At 34.2% G+C, this 20505-nt stretch overlaps 1 protein-coding gene across 1 annotated transcript; it reads left to right on the top strand.

The window, feature by feature from the left end:
• Positions 1-12169: 12169 nt before the first annotated feature.
• LOC122303848 (beta-amylase-like) lies at positions 12170-16573 on the top strand. The gene is made up of 8 exons (XM_043115834.1): positions 12170-12643; positions 13487-13555; positions 13644-14042; positions 14666-14830; positions 14955-15218; positions 15317-15526; positions 15940-16179; positions 16277-16573. The coding sequence occupies exons 1-8, from the start codon at positions 12416-12418 to the stop codon at positions 16469-16471; spliced, it is 1770 nt and encodes a 589-aa protein (XP_042971768.1). The 5' UTR covers positions 12170-12415; the 3' UTR covers positions 16472-16573.
• Positions 16574-20505: the final 3932 nt, after the last annotated feature.

Below are 20505 nucleotides of genomic sequence, written 5' to 3' on the forward strand. Positions count from 1 at the left end.
TACCCTTATCTAAAAAATATAATTTATTTCATCTCGATTCATGGGATCCATAGGATTCATAAATTTTCAATTTTTTGTAGAAAAAATTAAAAAAAATGATAGTATGAAAATTAAATATGTTTACTAAATGTGCATACTCTTATATTTTTATTTGTTTTATTTGTTAAGGAAGCGATTATTAATAATTTTTATTTTTATTTTCTTTTTTTTAATAATTAAGGATGTTTAAAAAATGTTTAAAAAAAGAAAAATAACAAAAAAAAAAACTCATTTTTACTAGTGTTGTACATTTGATAAGCATAATTGGTAGTCATTCTACTCAAGAGTGATATCTGCATGGTGCGGGGTGGGGTGGACCCTTCTCCCCACCATACAGGGGAAGGTTTTTCAACCGCACCCCTCACCCTGGTGCCGAGAGGTAGGGTCAAAAATCTCATCCGGGAGAGGGGAAGTGGGGTGCGGGCCCCATTGCCCATCTCTAGTTCTAACATTGTCTAAAAGTTAAACATACATCAACTTATTCCATACATCAAAAATCACTAATATTCATTTTTTTAATGGGATTCGTACTCTTACACAACTTTTTCAAATATCTTAACTCTCTATTACTTTCAAATATTCTCATATATTCTAAGATACTTTTAACATATAAACAGAGCCTAAAACCATCCAATAGGGATTAATATATTTCTTTGTTTTAAAGTCACATTTTGACAATAATACTACATTCTAGATTTTATCATTCAGATTCACATTGACTAGTTTAGTACATTGATCAATCATTTGAATAAAAAAATTCCTTAAAATATAATATATTAAAATGCTATGAATGAAGCTAAGAAAATTTAAAATGAAAAATATATTTCTTTTTAATTATACTTAAAGACTAATATTGACATGGGAGGCTTCTCTATTTTCTTTCTCCAATTTTGTGAACATAACATATCAAAGCTCCAAAATTGAATTTAATGTATCAAAAATAAAAAATTAATGTCACTAAAATTACCTATATCTTTTACATTAAGAATTGAGTAATGTTATTCTTATTCTAGATTTTATTGCCTTCAATTACACGAGACATGTCACATTTTAAGTAGTTCCGACTTATCATCGATAGTTTTCTTAAGGTTCTAAACTTAATGATGACACCTAAAACGGAGGGTTGCGCTCATTACACACTTAATCCAACACTTTAAAACACGAGCTTAGGACAATCATGCATAACTTATATTTGCATTAAAGAAATTCCTTTTGTGATGTATTAATAATTTAATGGTGGATAGATGATATAGTAAAAGGAAAATGATGTGTACACAGATGGTGCTCACCGATGGTGGCCACTGATTTCCTATTTTTATTTTTTACTTAATTGTTAGGTAAATATTTTTTAATGAATTTATAATTTTTAGTTAATTTTTAAGTTTTTTATTAAATTTAAAAAAATATTTGAAAAAAATAGAAAAACATTTGCCTTCTTGATAGACATTTCGATGGACTCCCTCTGTGGGAGTAGCACTGTCCATATTAAAAACGATATGTCTATATGAAACAACATGTTTTTCATAAGGTTACATTCTCTATTTTTATTTTTAATCATTATGATATTTGTATATATACAATTTGGAATGTTCCTCTTCTTCCCAAATTCTGTATGAATAATGATAAGATTACTACCCTATTATTACCTCTTTACTGCTTTTTTTATTTTTGTAATTTTTTTTTTGAAAAAATCTTTTACTTAATGGTTAAAGAAGTGACTATTAATAAAGTTGTATTTTTTTTTTAATTTCTTCATAGTGATTAAGGATATTAAAAAAATACTTAAAAGAAAATAATAAAAAAGAAAAAATCACAAATACATCATAAAGCTTGTAGCTTGTAGCAAAGTTGAGAAGAAAGTCTATGCTGCAGAATTTATTGAGAGTACTGTTTTGTTAAGAGGTTTACAGCTGTATGCTCAATCGGGTGTTCCAAAAGTTTTGTTAGAAACTGATTGTTTGATACTTGTTAAGGTTTTGAATGATCGTGCTAGGTTCCTAACAGATTTTGACTTTATTCTACAAGATGTTTGACTGCTGTTGAGAGGTTTTCAAGAAGCAAGAATTGTGCATGTTAATTGGTTGGGAAATTTGGCTGCTCATCAGTTGGCTAGAAATGCACGGGAGGCTGATGACATTGGGATGTGGTGGGATTCTTAACCTTCATTTGTAAGTCAAGCTATTTGGCTTGATAAACACTCTATTTGTAAGGACTCTATTTGATGTGAATGAATGAATTTATGATTATTAGAAATAAAAAATAAAAAAATTGAGTAATAAAAGAGTAATAAGGGTATCATTACCCATTTGAATTTGTATTCCTGTGGATGAACCAATTTATTATTTAAGTGGACTGTGATTTTGAACATTTGAACCATAAATGTCCTAATAATGGACAGGTAGTAATTACTATAAAAGCAAAAGGTAGGGGTATATTCGGTATAAAATGAGTAGTCAGATAGTGAATCTATAATTAACGAGGATATAAATACAGGGATTAGACTTAGCCGTTAAAAGGGAATAAATTGAGAATCGATCCAGACAGACAAGCATGTATGCCATGTCAGTCCTTGATCGGGATGCTCCGCATGAGGTGTAACTCTTCCTTATTTATAGTGTACATCTGTTTAGTCATTATTTTTTATATAACTTGATTAATTAGTTTGATAAATAATAAATAGAGAGATTCATAAAACTATATTATGAATCGAAGAATGTCTAAATGTGGGTTAGCATTGCATGTAACAAAAAAGTAATGCTACATATCAACTAAAAGGATGAGGATGGGTGTCATCTTGAGCCTCGACTTTGTGCGAGATTTTTATAAGCTAAAAGAAAAGCACAAGTAACCAAATGTTCTCAAGTGAAGTCTAAAACATTAACTCAAAAGGAGGATTGTTTTTTAAGATAGGAGTAGGCATCTTATTAATAATGTAAGTAGTTGTTAAAACAATATCACCCAAAAATTTAATAGGCATGTGAGATTGGAACAATAGGGCCTGAGAATGTATTGGTGTTTTCTCTTCACAACAAAATTTTATTGTGGAGTTTCAACATAGCTGTGTTGATGAATGACTCATTCGGAATTGAGAAAGGAGATAGAAAATTCTATACCATGATCAATACAAAATTTTTTAATTTTTGTATGGAATTGAGTTTTCAATAGCTTGAAAAAATTATGGATGAGAATTGGAACTTCATATTTATACTTAAAAAGATAAATCCAAGTTGCTTGAGTACAATTATCAACAACAACTAAGAAAAAAAAAATGTAATCTTCAACAATGGGAATGGAAAAAGGTCCACAAACATCACAATAAATAAGGTCAAATGGAAAATTAAAAAAAGGATTATTACTAGGAAAAGCCAATTGTCTCTGTTTAGCTAATGGATAAACTGTACATGGATTATTGGATATAACCAAATCAAGTACAATTTTATTTAAGAAAATCATTCTTAAAGTTGAGGGATGACCTAATCTATTACGCCAAAGTTCAAACAATGAGCACTTGGAAGAAGTAAAACACATAGTTGAGAGTAAGGCATTGTTGGAACTAGAAGCTGTATTATGGGAAATGGGAAAAAGTGTTAGTGGAGAAGTAAAAGAAGAGCCTTGTTTCAGCATGATGTAGAGACCTCATTTTTACTTAACCACTCCAATCGGTTTCGAGTTGCTTTGGTCTTAAATAAGACACAAGTCAAAAGAAAATAGAAAACAAGTGAATGATTTAGTGAGTTTGCTGATAGAAATTAATTTGAATGTAAATGAGGGAACACAAAGATCATTATGGATACGATATTCAGAAATACGAATAGTGTCAATATCTGTGACAGACACAGATTGGCCATTGGGAAGTCTAATAGAGTTATTGATAACAGAAGTAATATTTTCTGAAAAAATTAACTAAGGGAACCATATGGCGTGTTGGCCCTATATGTTTTGCTTCAAATTCAGTGCTTAATCTGACTCAAGTTCATAACCTTGTGCCCAATGGTTATCAATGTCTTATAAAAAATTTCTGGAATTGAACTCATCTCATTCATGGATTTATATTGAATATGACCTAGCCTTTCTAATGGCATATGGAAATTTTCAGGGTACCCTTCGATCAACTGAGCAAGGAGAAATGGTATCGGAAAAGTTTGGGCTACCACAAAGGCTGACAACGGTTAGACAGTTGGAGATAGAAACAATAGCAGTTCTGCTTGCAACCCTACGTCCTCCACCCCCACCTTGAGAAGAACAATGTAGAAATCTCATTGATGAGATCTCAAAAATCAATTGTCAAAATTATCGAAGTGTTGTCTTTGAATTAAACTCATTAAAAAAAATTGAAATGTAAGGGACATGACATGATTAAAAAAATGAATTCTAGGTATGAAATGTTCAAATTAATATGTACTTGTCACACGTTGCTTGATCACAATATATATGCATCATCCACGATTTAATTTACATGATGGTCATAAAGAGATGTCAAGCATTGCATTCTTATAATGCAGTGGTTTTTTTTTTTTTTTTTAATTTTTGGGTGTAGTGTTGGTTTTTTGTATATATTAATTTACTTTCCATACATACATACATACATACATATATATATATATATATATATATATATATGTATATATATAATTAACATATACATTCTCTCGCCACTAGGCAAACATCCCTTGGACGTTTTATTACTACTAGTATATATATAAGCAATTATGTACTAGCTTTATGTTTTTTTTAGTAAACTTGCCAAGAAAAAAAAAAAACATAAAATGACCAAATCATCCCCATTTTAAAGTGTAAATTGACTACATTACCCTTCCTTCAACCTAAATCTGAAGCAAAGCAAGCAATTTTTCCCCCTCTGTGTTTTTCCCTCTGGCGTGCCTTGCATGCCCCTCGACCTGAACGACCCTCTCCTCCACCATTGACGGAACGACCTTCTCCACCATCGACTGCTGACAACGTTCTTGGTAATTTTTCCTGCCGAAGAGGATTTTCATTCTTTCTTTCGGTCTATTTTCTTTGTAGTTGCCACTAATTTCTCTGCTTGCAATGGATTTTTTGGCTCTATTTGCACACTGATTTCTCTACTTGCAATTGATTTTCTAGCTCTATTTGCACACTGATTTCTCTACTTGCAATGGATTTTCTGACTCTATTTGCACACTGATTTCCCTGCTTGCAATGGATTTTATGGGAACTTTATTTGCACACTGATTTCTCTTCTTACAATCGATTTTCTGGCTCTATTAATATTTGTAGTTAACGTGGCTTTGGATACTAAATGGTAAGACAGAGAATAATATTACTGTGGTAAATATGTACAGAGGTATTTGTAGAGAGGCCTCAGGCCAATTCAAACATTTTAATTCAAACCTTGAGAACCTTCCCGGTCTTGTATTTGTTGCAAATAAAGTAATTTTTGCAAAACTTGGACATGTTTTCCCTGACTTTCATGGCCATTGATTTCTTACTTGCGGAAACTAAAAAGAGAAATTAGGGGTCCTCAAGCCATGCAATATTTGAATTGTATTTATGTAGTTGGTTGTGTTTCCTATATATAATTTATCAAGCACTGAATGATTGGATTTTGGATAGTGCTATTGGACCATGATGGCTCATCTTGTTAGTTGTTATTTGGGGCCTTGGGGTGTTTGCTTGGGCCATGTCCAAATGGCTGATCAATCATTTTATTGTTTTTAGTTAATTTGAAAGTTTGACTCTAATATGAATTAATATAATTTTATGAGTGATAGTACATCAAGAATAGCCTAAAGGACCTCCAGTATATTTTAAATTTATTTAAGTTTATATTTTTTTATTTTTCAGGTTTGCATAGCATATAAAGTATTTTTAGTATGCCCTTACTTCCATAAAAGTGCCAGCTACACAACAGGATAACATATGCCTCAAAATGTTTATCATATTGCAAATAAACTATAAGCAGCTAAGAGATAATGAACTAAATTATCCAGAAATCATGGTAGAAGCTGTTAAGAATGGCCGATTAGATTGAATTGAACTTCAACTTGATTTTGATTTCTCATGTGGGTATAATGACTGATGATGTGGGTATGATGTTTGGTGCTTGCTCTTGTATGCATCATGTCCTTTTCAATTTTACTGCAAGTTTTTTCACCAAGAGAATGAAAATGAGTATATATTGCCTATGTTAGAAACATCATGTTCAGATTGCCTTTATTTAATTTTTTTTTTTTTTTTACTTTCATGTTGTGCTTTAAATATATCAAGATTAACTCTTGATGGAGGAAGGGGAAGAATGCACATCTACTAGGCGACCGCTATTTTTTTCAGAAAGCAGTAATTATATGAATACCCCAAATGTGAGAAATGATGAGGTAGTGACTGATAATCATGGTGTAATGCTGGAGAATGATGATGATGTGGTTTTAGAGCCAACATTGGGAAATGATGGAGATGTGGTTTTAGAGCCAACGTTGAGAAATGATGATGATGGGGTTTCAGAGCCAACATTGGCAAATGATGATGATGGGGCTTCAGAACCAACACCGGGAAATGATGATGATGGGGTTTCAGAGCCAACGTCGGGAATGTTCTTTAAAACTGAGAAAGAACTCATTTATTACTACAAGCAATATGGGAGACAGGCTGGATTCGACATAATGACCCAAAGAAGTAGAAGGGAAGATGATAGGAGTGTTAGATATATAACACTTGGTTGTGCTCGTGGTGGTAAGGCAAGGAAACGTATTACCAACATTTCTAAACCACGCCCGACAACAAAGACTGATTGTAAGACAAGAATTAATACAGTTTTGGCTGATGGTGTCTTACATATAACTACTGACCAAAGGGAAGTTGAAGATAGCATCAAGAAGTCAACTTTGCAGGCGTACTTCAATAAAGATGAGTGTGAGGTAAAGTGCATGTGCGGACTATTTGAAATATGATGTATTATTTGTAGGCACATTCTTTCAATTTTAGCCGCAAGGGATCTCCAAGTGTTGCCGGAAAAATATGTTATGGAGAGGTAGAGGAAGGATATTAAACGTAGATATGCTCTCATTCAAAGCAGTTACAATGACTTAAGTGGTAAACCAGCTGCTATTCGGTACTCTGATTTGATAAAATTATATTATGAAATAGCTACAAATGCATGTGAAAGCGAAAATAATTCCCTAGACATGACAGAGAAATTTAAGGCAATGAATTCAACTTATACTAAATTAAAGCCCCAGGCGACAGTTGAAAGCACTCATACTTTCATTCATGTCGAAACTGGAAGTTCGAAGAAAGTGTTGAGTTCTCATGTTGTCAGAGGTAAAGGGAGGCCGCATCAAAGAGAAAACAACTTACAACAGAGAAGTTGCAAACCAAAAATAAAAAGGCTGATGGTAAGCAACAGAGAAAAAATGTGAGAAGATTTAAAGAAAGTGATTTTGATATATTTTTAACGCATTTAAATCTACTTATTTATTTATTTATTTATTCAAATGTAGGCAACATCACATACTCAGGATGTATTAAACCCCGTTGATTCGGTAATACTGCATAGTACACCACAAAGTGTACCATTGCAACTGCCTACTACACAACAAAGTGTTATTTATCAGGTAAGCATTTAAATAATATTCCCTATTGCATCTATCTTCTTTCCAAATGTTCTATAGTTTGCATGATTTTAAATATTTCTTACTACTTGCAGGTGATTCGGTGAACTTCGAAATGCATGGCCCCCTTGATGATTGATGAAAGAACTTTGAAATGCATGGCCCTTGATTTTACTATTTAATGAGATTTGAAGAAGTTATAAATTGTAATAGTTGACTGAATATGTTAAGAACTTCTTCCTTTCATTAGCTATATGATGTGATTTTATATTCTTGTAAACCTTAAACTTTGTTGTAACGTTGGATATTTGAACCATTTTATGAGTATGAAGTTATTACAGGATGGTCATTTTCAATATATTACATGATGGTCATTTTCAAATTATTATAAGATGGATTCTTTAAAATTTTTACAGGATGGACATTTAAGAATTTTTACTATTGAATACATAGCAATCGTATTTGTTTGAAAGCATAACAATATTGATAAAGTTCACATAGGATATCATTACTTATAAAAAAAAAAAAGTTCACATAGGATATCACATAATCTAAGAGTTTCATACACAACTGCTTGGTTTGTCCTGTGTATAATATTGATAAAGGTGGCAAACCAATCTATTACAACCTACTTAACAACATTACACATTTTTTATACACAATTACTTAATCTGTAATTGTTCCTGATCCTATCCAACAACAAAATATTAAAATTGCAAGTCCCCAATACATGCAGGGTCGTTTGTGTGTAAGTCCCCGATCATTTTGTAGTTCTTCCTCCCACTTTTGGAGTTCATCTTCCTACTTTTGGAGTTCTTCTTTTCTCTCTTGGAGGTCACGTTCTCTTTCGCAGACAACTTTTGCTTCATTTTCTACTTCAATGTTTGCTCACAAAAAGTACTCGCAGTATGGCCTTCCCTGCAGCAAACAAGACTAACTAATTAAAATGCCAAGTTCAAGGTTTGAAAAAATGTTGCACAAACAAGACTAACTAATTAGTATTTACCTCTCTATTTTAATTTGAAGATGAATAAAAAGGTCGCCTTGGATTTCTAGGAGTGTTCGACAATTTTAGACGTGCCATCTCTCCGCATAAACATTTTGGAAGGGTGTTCGAAGATGATGAAGCATGCAATGAAGACATTGCATATCAAAATTTTAAAAATCTGACTGCATTGCAAAATTTGGAGGTTAAAGAGAAAATACCAATGTTGACAGGTCAATAAACTACATAAAACAACCAATATAGTGAGAACCTTCTAACTATAGCTGGCTGATACCAACTGTAAGTTACTAACATTTTTTATTGTAAGGCTAAGTTTATAGAATTCTTGTTCATTGATAAAAAAAAGTATTAACTACCCTTTTCCCATCTGAAAATAAAAATGGGGCAACAAATACAAAAACAAATACAATAAAGAAATAATTCCATCTTGGCTTTGCCAATATGAAAAAAAAAAAAAAAAAAAAAAAAAAAAAAAACTAGATGAGAGTATCACATATTAGTTATCTTTTGAATCTTTTGGTGGTGCGCTGGTGCTTTTTGTCACTGTCTAGACATTATTTCTAGTTGCTTTTCCTGGATATACAAAACTGGCCTACATATACAAAATTGATCAATGGTGTTATGGTGCCTATATTTGAATAGCTTCTGCCACCGAGCGTTCTAACTATAGCTGGCTGATACCAACTGTAAGTAGTTACTAACATTTTTTATTGTAAGGCTAAGCTATAGAATTCTTGTTCATTGATCAAAAAAAGTCTTAACTACCCCTTTCCCATCTGAAAATAAAAATGGAGCAACAAATACAATAAAAAAATAATTCCATCTTGGCTTTGCCAATATGATAAAAAATAAAACTAGATGGGAGTATCACATATTAGTTATCTTTTGAATCTTTTGGTGGTGCAAGTGCTTTTTGTCACTGTCTAGACATTATTTCTAGTTGCTTTTCTTGCATATACAAAACTGATTAATGGTGTTATGGTGCCCATATTTGACAACATTATGCCACCAAGGACTAGAGGGCGCGGCTTAATTAGAGCTCGAAAGTCCAAACACATTACCCAATTTTACAAATCAGAAATTTTGTAGAAATCACATCAAGTAAATTTTACAAAGCTAAAAACATCACATACAAATAAAAGTGTGAATTTTGTAGAAATTGCACATCACGCAGAAAACTAAAACAAGCATGAATTTTACAAAGCATAAAACTAAAACAAGCATTTAAGTAAGAATTTTGCATAAATCACATCACCCAATTTTACAAAGCATAAAATATCACAAGCATTTAATCATGATTTTTGTAGAAATCTCATCACCCAAAAAACTAAAACAAGCATGAATTTTATGAAGCCGAAAACTAAAGAAAACAAGCATTATACCTTGTAGCTCACGCGAACGAAACGGATGAAAAATTTGAGAATGGATTAGAGTTCGATATGGATATGATTTTGATTTAATTAGAGGAATGGATTTAACAACACTGAGAAAAGAAGGGATTTACTAGCAATATAGTCTTCTATGAGGAAGCAAATGACGACGTTTCTAGTGATGGCTAGCGGTGGCAGCGACAACGGTGGTATGATGGGGCTCGAGGAGGCGATTTCTTCAGAGGAAGGAAACCCTTAGAGCCAGAAGAGAAGACCTAAGCTAGGGGGAGACGGGTTCTTTTCTTGTAATGAAAAGATGTGTTTAGTAATAAAACACACCGTTTCATTTAGGACTGCAATCCAGTGCTCGTATGCGAACTGCAACCAGAATTTTTTTAAATTACATGATGGTCATAAAGAGATGTCAAGCATTGCATTCTTATAATGCTGTGGTTATTTTTATTTATTTTACTTTTAAATTTGGGGTGTAGTGTTGGTTTTTGGTATATATTAATTTACTTTCCATATATATATATATATATATATGTATATATATAATTAACATATACATTCTCTCGCCACTGGGCAAACGTCCCTTGGACGTTTTATTACTACTAGTATATATATAAGCAACTATGTACCAGCTTTATGTTTTTTTAAGTAAACTTGCCAAGAAAAAAAAAAAAAAAAATTCTCAGAAGGTGATCTTCAACGAGCTCAAATAATTTTGAACCCTAAAACTTCATACAAGTAAAGAAGCTAAAGCGTGGTATGGGCCTGGGCCTGGGCCTTCACCCAACCTAAATTGTTTGCCTGTTGATAAAACTTACGAATGGGTAAGCTTAATATATAGTTGTTAATTTTATGCTCTCCTTTTCTATTGATGTTTTAAATATCATTTCTCTTTCATATTTAATGCGGAAAAATATTAGATAAAATCTTAAATAGATAAGTATTATATAAATCCTTTGTAAAAAATAGATCACATTAATTAAAAATAGTTTTTTTTTTAAACATGTTAAAAACATGGATGAGACTTGTTTAGTGGAGCCTCGTAAAAATCATGTCTTTTTGTTAATTCTGAATGAGAAATGATATTTGCAATTGTGGTTGTGCAAGCGCTGCGCAGTCTTTTTAAAAAAAGTGAATTAATATGAGATTCACATAAAAAAAAACTAACTTTTTAATTATGGACCTTACTCTTTTTCAAAACAATTGTGCGACGTTTGCACACTCCACGACTGTATGTAGTATTACTCATTCCGAATAGGGTTTGACTTGCATCCTGTGCCAAAAGAACATGACATCTCATCTCCTATTAAAGAATTAATGATCACAATTGTTTGTTAGTAACCCCACTTAATAACTTTCATCTCTTAGATGTCCAACACATTTCATCCCCTCTAAATATTTATTCAACATATTTATTCATTAAATATAATAGCTTGTATCAAATATATTTATATCTTTTGATTTTATAATATTTATAATAAATAATATATTATATACCAGCACGTAATAAATAACCTAACAAATGCAAGTGTATTCTCATTGGTATCTTTAAACTTATTTTTAAGAAAATTTTGACAAAACATTTATATGAGTAGTGCTAGGTATATTTTAGAGTGCATAAATTTCACATTTTTTTTTAAAAAAAAAACAAGTTTTAAAATTAAAAATTAATTTTTTAAATAAATCTCAAATTTATCTTTTTTTTTTTTTTAAAGAAAATGTAAGATTTACATGTCCCAAAATTAAAATCGCAAATACCATTTTTTAAGTTAGAGGGGGATGAAATATCTTAGACACTTCATATATCAAAGTTAATAAGTGACAGTATGGAAGATTTTGATTTGACCAAAATTGAGAGAAAAGAAAATAGGAAAGAATTTGGAGGGTTATGATTGCTTATTAGTAGCCAATCATGGCCATTAATTATTTAACAGGAGATTTCCTATTCTTTTTCACAGGAAAAAGAACAGGAGGCAAGCCCGACCCTTCCGAATAAGACCAAATATAAGAAAGCGACTTGGGATAAGAGAAAAAATGCAGAAGAAACATGGCCAGGAAAAGTTTGATTTGGGATTGCACTTCAAAGGGTGCATGCAAACGTGAGGACTCCATTAAAACTCCACAAGGATGATATATACACCATTATCATAGTCTCTTATAGAGCACACAAGGAATATATGCTCTAACCATTAAACATACGAACCTACAAGCCACTCTACTTCTCTTGCAAGCAAATGTTTCTTCCATAATTCCACTGACACTAGTTTATTCATTCTATCAATCTTTGCTCTGCTGCTCGACTATATATATATATATATATATATATCAGCACAATATCATGATCAGCTGAACGCATGAGTGATAACCAAAGAAAGGAAAGGATATAAGCCATAGTCAGGATGCCAAGCATTTTGCAGTCAACACAAGGAGAAATTGGTAAGATACTGTGGCTTCACCATGAGCATTTTCAGTGGGAAATGCCGTCATCTAATCGGGCTAAAGGTGCACGAGGAGGAGCAAGGCAATTGAAGAGGCAAGTACTGAGGCATGCTCTCGCCTCTAGTGTGAGTCGTGTCGTGAGGAATTCTCAAGCTGTGGCATCTGAGATTTCTGCCACAGAACAAGAGGTACGTCAGTTGATTACTTCTTGGGCATCCATGATATCTGGCTATCTAAAATATCATAAGCTGTGGTGACGGCCGCAACTTGGATTCAATAGCCTTGTCAAACGTGCATAAAACAGTTGTCACATCAGGGGTCATCATTGTCATTGTGGAAACTATAGTGGCAAGAATGGTCATGTTGCTCAAATAAGCCAAAATGACCATAATCCTGTCTCATTCGATTTGGCTGTACTTGTGTGTAGCCAGATGGTAACTTTACATGAGACTGGCACGAATCTAGCCAGCTATCTCCCACTTCAGCAAAAGGGCTTGGGGGCATCTTGGCCCTTAAAGTGCGGTCCGAAAGTAGATCTCATGATAAAGATAAACCATTCGGTTCTAATCTTGGCCCAGAAGAGACCAAGTTTGATTATCAAACTTAAACTATATCTATTTCTATAATCATTATAATTTTTATATAAAATATAATAAATAATATTAAAAATTATATTATAATAATAATTTATTTAACTTTTAACCAAATATTTCATATCATCTGTATTGTATAAACAAACAAGATATAAATAGTAACGAGATATATTCTAACTACAAAATGATTATATAAAAATAATTTTATAAATTGATGTAAATTTATGTAATTTATTATATTATAAAGTTATTTTTATTATAAAGTAAATTTGACGGATCAGATGAAATTACATTAGTTTGTATGATTATATATATAATTCATTTGTGATTGTAGCACTACTCGCTACAGTAGACAGTGACATTTTTTTTTTCCGTATATAAGGAAGTAGGTCTGAAGTTAAAGTGGAAGCATTTCATTCTGTGTACTAAAAAATGCAGGCTCAAACACCTCTCACTTACAATGAAAAGATGCTGGCAAACTATGTCCCAGTCTTCGTAATGCTCCCAGTAAGTTTCAATTAAACCGATCCTCTCCACTTGCATTTGATCTATGCATTCTAAGATGGTAGTTAACTGCTGACTTTTTTCCAACCAGTTGGGAGTTGTTACAGTTGACAATGTCTTAGAAGACAAAGACGGGCTTGAGAGACAGCTCAAGGAGCTACGAGCAGCTGGTGTGGATGGCGTAATGACAGATGTCTGGTGGGGGATCATAGAATCCCAAGGGCCTAAGCAGTACGATTGGAGTGCTTATAGGAGTTTGTTTCAACTTGTTAGAGAATGTGGGTTGAAGTTACAAGCCATAATGTCTTTCCACCAATGTGGAGGGAACATAGGGGATGTTGTCAACATCCCACTTCCCCCGTGGGTACTTGACATTGGAGAATCAGACCCCGATATCTTTTATACCAATCGCACTGGTAACAGGAACAAGGAGTACCTCAGTCTTGGTGTTGATAACCGGCGTCTTTTCTATGGACGAACTGCTGTTGAGGTAAGTCTAGTGAGAACTTCATTCTGTAATTTAGGCTCATGCTGCTGATCCAAGTACTAAAAGTACTGGTATTGGTCATATATACTAGCATTCAAATAACATGGTTTATTGCAAAACAAAATCCATTTTCTGGTGATCTTGTCATGGGTTCAATCAATGATGTTGTTGGATAAACCATGGAATTAGTAGTGATATCTTCTTCTAAGGGTGCTCTCTGAAACTGCAATATATATGACTGAACTGGTTGCTGTAAACGCTAGCAAATGATTGCCCGACATCAAGTAATGTAACCAAGATTAGATGGGTTATCCAAATCCAGTTTCTTAGTTCAAGTACGATGATGATTATGACCTCTGATGCCAAATTCGTTGGATTTTCCCGACCTGCTTCAAAAGTTATAGTCGATATGGTACATCGATCCAACACAAGTATCACTCCCGTACGTAGAAACCTGCCGGTGTATTTGTGTAACTTGGATTTTATAGTGGCCAATAGATACAATTGAAAAACCATTGACAGACCTCACCAAGTCCAGTATTGCCAACCTTGATTTGGATTGTGATTAGTTCTGAAATCCACCTATCACATGATCATCTGTTACATACTAACTTTAATTTGTACAGATATACAGCGACTGCATGCAGAGCTTCAGAGAGACCATGACAGCTTTTTTAGAAGATGGATTTATAATAGACATTGAAGTGGGACTTGGCCCCGCGGGGGAGTTAAGGTATCCCTCTTATCCACGAAATCAAGGATGGGTCTTCCCGGGCATTGGAGAATTTCAGGTGAGAGTGGTCTTTTGTACTTGGCTGCCTCAGGAAAATTCCTCTAGAAATAGGTTTTAGTTTCGTTTTTTTTAAAAGGATATTTTCATCACTAAGACCACACACTACTTGTTAACTGCTGCAGTGCTATGACAAATATCTCAAGGCAGAATTCAAAGAAGTTGCAACAAGTGAAGGTCATCCCGAGTGGGAATTGCCAGATAATGCGGGGACGTACAACGACACTCCCGAATCTACAGAGTTCTTTGGATCAAATGGTACATACCTCACTGAGAAAGGGAAGTTCTTCTTGACATGGTATTCTAACAAGTTACTGTGCCATGGTGACCAGATCCTGGATGAAGCAAATAAAGCTTTTATGGGCTGTAAAGTCAAGTTAGCAGCCAAAGTATAATATCTCATTACATTATAAGCGTCGCATACTAACAGTACTAACCATCTTCTAGTTTCCATCCACAAAAAACTCATACATCATTTTGAAATCAGGTCTCCGGAATCCACTGGTGGTATAAAGCAGATAATCATGCTGCAGAGCTTACTGCAGGATACTACAACTTAAAAGATAGAGATGGATACCGACCTATAGCAAGGATGCTGTCCAGGCATTATGGCATTCTGAATTTCACATGTCTTGAGATGAGGGACACTGAACAAAGTGCTGATGCCAAATGCGGACCTCAGGAACTCGTTCAGCAGGTAAGACTTATTTCCTGATTCTATTTTTAAGATCTAATGTCATGTTTATCAATTTCTTATTGAGATATGCTTTTTCGTGTGGTGGATTTGTAGAAGATTTTCATTTTGAATGTCTTTTTTAATAACATCAATAAATTTGATGTTCCTTTTTTTCCCTTTTGTTTTTGACTATTATATATTAGGGGAAACAGTTCCTCTGTGTGTGTGTGTGAGAGAGAGAGAGAGAGAGAGAGAGAGAGAGAGAGAGAGAGAGAGAGAGAGCTCTTCCAACCTCCCAAGTTTGCTTCTCATCGAGGTTCCAGTCACCTCTAAAAAGATTGATTCCGTTAATTATGCATCTTTTGGAAGAATAATGTGAATGGATAAAGTCATTACAAATCCACTCGGTTGATCTGTGGCACATGCATTTGCAGGTACTGAGTGCAGGTTGGAGAGAGAACATTGACGTTGCAGGAGAGAATGCTCTTTCAAGATATGATCGTGATGGTTATAATCAAATCCTTCTAAATGCTAGACCTAATGGCGTCAACAAAGAGGGCAGACCAAAACTAAGGATGTATGGGGTGACGTACCTTCGTTTATCTGATGATCTTATGCAGAAAACGAATTTCAATATATTCAAGACATTTGTGAAAAAGATGCATGCTGATCAGGTAAGGCAATGATCCTATTAATTGTTATGTACTTCAAAAAGAATATGCTTCTTGAATTTCAAATGATCAACTGCTCTCTCTCTCTCTTCCCCTGTAGGATTACTGTCCAGACCAAGGAAAGTATAACCATCACATAGGTCCATTGGAACGGTCTAAGCCAAAGATGACAATTGAATATATGCTAGAAGCAACCGAACCAACGGAGCCTTTCCCATGGGACAAAGAAACAGATATGAGTGTCGGTGGTGCACTTGCTAATTTGATAGACAAGATCTTTTCTATGTTTAAGTGAGAACACATCCAAATGGGAAATACTCAAAAGTCAAAGAATCAGTTGAAAAACTTCTTGAGTATCTGATGTTCAAATAAAATCTCCGAATTTACTATTTCTGTATTAAATGTGCAATTATATCCTAGTTTAAGTATAACTCACCAATAATCACCGCATGAACAGATTCCATCTTTAAAGTGGTGAAACCTATGGATATCTCGCATAATAATTTCTCGACATGTGATCTTAGAAATTAATTTTGTCACCGTGTGGCAATCCCCACATATGCGAAGGTTTTTAGTCATGATCCTAATGATGGTCCCTGGACCAGTGTTAATAAGAGCAAAAGCAATGGTTAGTCTTTCACTATGACCCCAAAGCATATTCTCCTTTGCTTCTTCATCAACATTGTCAAAAACTGAACTTGTAACAGGCTTGTATCTGTTAGTGAGAAGAGTAAAAGCCCTCCTCTGGACACGCATTCATGGCGTGATATTACATGAATTGTTCCTTCATTCTTTTCATTGATTCTTGTATATTCGGCTACCTTTCCTTGCTGTCTGATTTTATTTCCTTGTACTGCTTTATTTCCTTGTGTGGCTTTTACCTTCCAAACTCTGTAATGTAAACTCTGTATATAATGAGAATCAACCTAAAGAGATAAAATATGGTAAAATCATTTCTACAATGTGTAGAGTGGCTGCCGTATATAATTTATATAGAAAAGGTTTGTTACAAGAGATTACATAGGATAAGTATGAGATATGTGGTTACACAAGTCTAGATAATATTGTTAAGATCACGATCCTTTTGATGAGTGTTCAATATCCCCCCTCAAGCTGAACAGTACTAGAAGAACATTGAGCTTGCTCTTGAGAAAGTTGAAGCGTTGAGAGGACAACGGCTTTGTAAGGACATCAGCAAGCTGATCCTTGCTGGAGATGAAGCGAACATCTAAAGCCTTGCATTGAACTTGTTCTCGAACAAAATGATAGTCTATTTCAATATGCTTCATGTAGGCATGAAACACCGGATTTGCCGTGATATAAGTAGCACCCACATTATCACACAAAAGAGTGGGTGGATGAGAGAGAGAGATGCCCATCTCACGAAGGAGAGATTGAACCCAAATTGACTCAACAGTGACATTAGCGACAGCTTTGTATTCGGCCTTAGTACTAGACCTAGCAACTGTAGGTTGTTTCTTGGAGCTCCAAGAGATAAGATTAGGGCCGAGGAAGACACAGTAGGCACCTATGGATTTGCGATCATTAGCACAGCCAGCCCAATTGGCATCGGAATAGATAGAGAGTTGAGATGTGGACCCACGGCGTAGAAGGAGACCATGATCAATTATATTCTTGAGATACCGCAGGATTCATTTGGCTGCCGTCCAATGAGAAATTGAGGGATGATGCATGAATTGACAAACTTTGTTAACGGCAAAGGAAATATCTGGTCTTGTTAAGGAGAAATATTGTAAAGCGCCAACATTGCAGCGATATAAGTGAGGATCTTTAAAAAAATGTATTTCACAAAACATAAACTTATTTCATCACAAATCTGACAAGTTTGCTCTGATACCACTTGTTGGATTTTGAACAAATCCGAGATCACCAAGATCTCTTGTCAAATCTGTGAAGAAAGTTAACATGAAAACGTACCTTCAATTACTTGTGATGGATTTTTCATAGAACTTTAGAGTTCTTGCAAAAGAGAATAGAAGTTTGTTTCTATGGAGCAATACTACTCTCTGCCCCTTATGTCTATGTGTCTCTCTTCGTGCCCTGAGCCCCCTTATTTGCCAAAGAGAAGAGAAAGGGCCAGCAGAACACACATAGAACTCAATGAGCTAGTTTTATTTAAGTGGGGTGAGAGTAGGGACCTCAATGTGTCTATAAAATAGCACATCTCATTATGGGCTTAATAATTAAATTATAATACTAGTCCATTATAAATAAATACAACAGCTTTTTCATTCTAACCGACTCTCATTATTGTGAAAAGGACAAAACAACGGGATAAACGCTTCTGGAGGGGACAAGTGAAGGTGGTCTCTATCCTATTTCTCTGGATCAAGTTTCTCAAAACACATGTCGTGCAAGTGTGATTCTTTTAGGCATTAAAACTTCTCTTGATGTTTAGCATGCTCGACTTGGGCACCCTTATTCACAAGTGACCAAGCATATTTTATCATCTTTCAAGCTTCCTGTTGTGGGTTCTTGGACTCAAGAGTTTGTTTGTCCTTCTTGTCAATTAGGAAAGAGTAAACAATTGCCATTTACTTAGTCTCATAGAATGTCGGTTAGTCCTTTGGAATTAGTCCATTCCGATGTATGGGTTTCTCATGTTTCATCTCTAAGTGGTTGTCGGTACTATGTTATTTTTATTGATGACTATTTGAGATTTACATGGATGTATCTTATTTCAAATAAATCTGATGTGTTTCCTTGTTTTAAAATTTAAATTGTTGGTTGAGAATCTCTTCTCGTGCAAAATGAAACAATTCCAATTCGATAATGGTGAGGAATACACTTCACAACAATTTCTTTCTTTTTTAAATTCAAATGGGATTCTACACCGTCTAAGTTGTCCATACACCTTTCAACAAAACGGAGTGGTGAAAAGAAAACATCGTCATATTATGGAAATTGGATTGTCTTTATTAGCCCAAGCTAATCTTCCTAAAATATTTTGGATTGATGCATTTTCCACCGCAATTTTTCTCATTAATCGGTTGCCAACTCCTCTTCTAAAAAATGAGTCTCCATACAGTCTCATCTAGTCTCATGTTTAAAAGGCCACCCGATTATTCTTCCTTACGATCCTTTGGTTGTGCTTGTTATCCTCTTCTTCATCCATACAATAATCATAAACTTGCTTTCCGTAGTAAGCAATGTATCTTCATGGGTTACTATTCTAATCATAGAGGATATCGTTGTTTTGACCCTATTTTCAAAAGAACTTACTTGTCACGACATGTTGTTTTTTATATGAGAGATTGTTTCTAACGCAGAATAAATCACGCCTCACTCCACCAAAGGAAGCAGATTCTCACGTTGATAGTCCTACTCCTATTTTCTTTCCTGCCAATGATTTGATTTTATTGCCCAATAATTCGGATTCATCAGGCCCTCATTTTTCAGACGAATCAGCCCCTCATTTTTCTCCTCCATCAAACATTAATCCCAATCCCAATATTTTAGGACCTACTTCTCTTCAACCACTAGAATCTGATTCTTCTTCATGCCTTTTAGATCGCACCAATTTCTCCAATCCCACAAATCTTCCTTCCATTTTACCTCCACTTAATTCTTCTCCACCAACCACGCATACATATATTCAATCTCCTATAGTCAACCCACTAGCAAATCCACCTTTCACGGATTCTCCTCTTCCAATAATTATTCTTATAGCATGCTAATTCACCATCAACATAAGTGAAAATATACATAATCATGAAAATATACATAATCATGACAAACATATAACACGAATGCATAAAATACTTGTTTAACTTGTCTTTTACTCATTATATGGTGAACCACGCTTGAGTCTGTGACACCTCATAACTTGTCATAACATGGAATGAAACATGCTTGAGTCCGTGTTTCACTTGACATAAGGTTAACCACGCTTGAGTCCGTGGCATTGCATAACATAACTTGTGGTGAATACTCTTAGGTCTGTGTCATCCTTAACATAACTTGTGATGAACATGCTAAGGTCTGTGTCATCCTTAACATATCTTGTGATGAACACGCTTAGGTCTGTGTCATCCTTAACATAACTTGTGATGAACACGCTTAGGTCCGTGTCATCCTTAACATAACTTGAAGTGAAACACGCTTAGGTCCGTATTTCACTTAACATATGGTAAATCACGTTTAGGTTCGTGGCACCGTCTTATCATAACTTGATGTGAAAACGCTTAGGTCTGTATCACCCTTAAATATCTTATCTTTCTTAATGCATGAGAACTTATTTAATATCATGAACTTTTCTAGCATGGCATATACTTGCAAATGACATAGCAGAACATGGCATATCTTTGT

The sequence above is a fragment of the Carya illinoinensis genome, chromosome 3 (genome assembly GCF_018687715.1).
Source record: "Carya illinoinensis cultivar Pawnee chromosome 3, C.illinoinensisPawnee_v1, whole genome shotgun sequence".
Taxonomy (NCBI): Eukaryota; Viridiplantae; Streptophyta; class Magnoliopsida; order Fagales; family Juglandaceae; genus Carya; species Carya illinoinensis.

What these genes read in the sequence shown, in the direction of transcription:
- LOC122303848 (XM_043115834.1), top strand. Translation starts at nt 12,416, where the DNA reads ATGCCAAGCATTTTGCAGTCAACACAAGGAGAAATTGGTAAGATACTG. An exon ending in AAGTCAAGTTAGCAGCCAAA is followed by an intron (nt 15,219 to 15,316) that starts GTATAATATCTC and finishes TTTTGAAATCAG; the next exon opens with GTCTCCGGAATCCACTGGTG. An exon ending in AAAAGATGCATGCTGATCAG is followed by an intron (nt 16,180 to 16,276) that starts GTAAGGCAATGA and finishes CTTCCCCTGTAG; the next exon opens with GATTACTGTCCAGACCAAGG.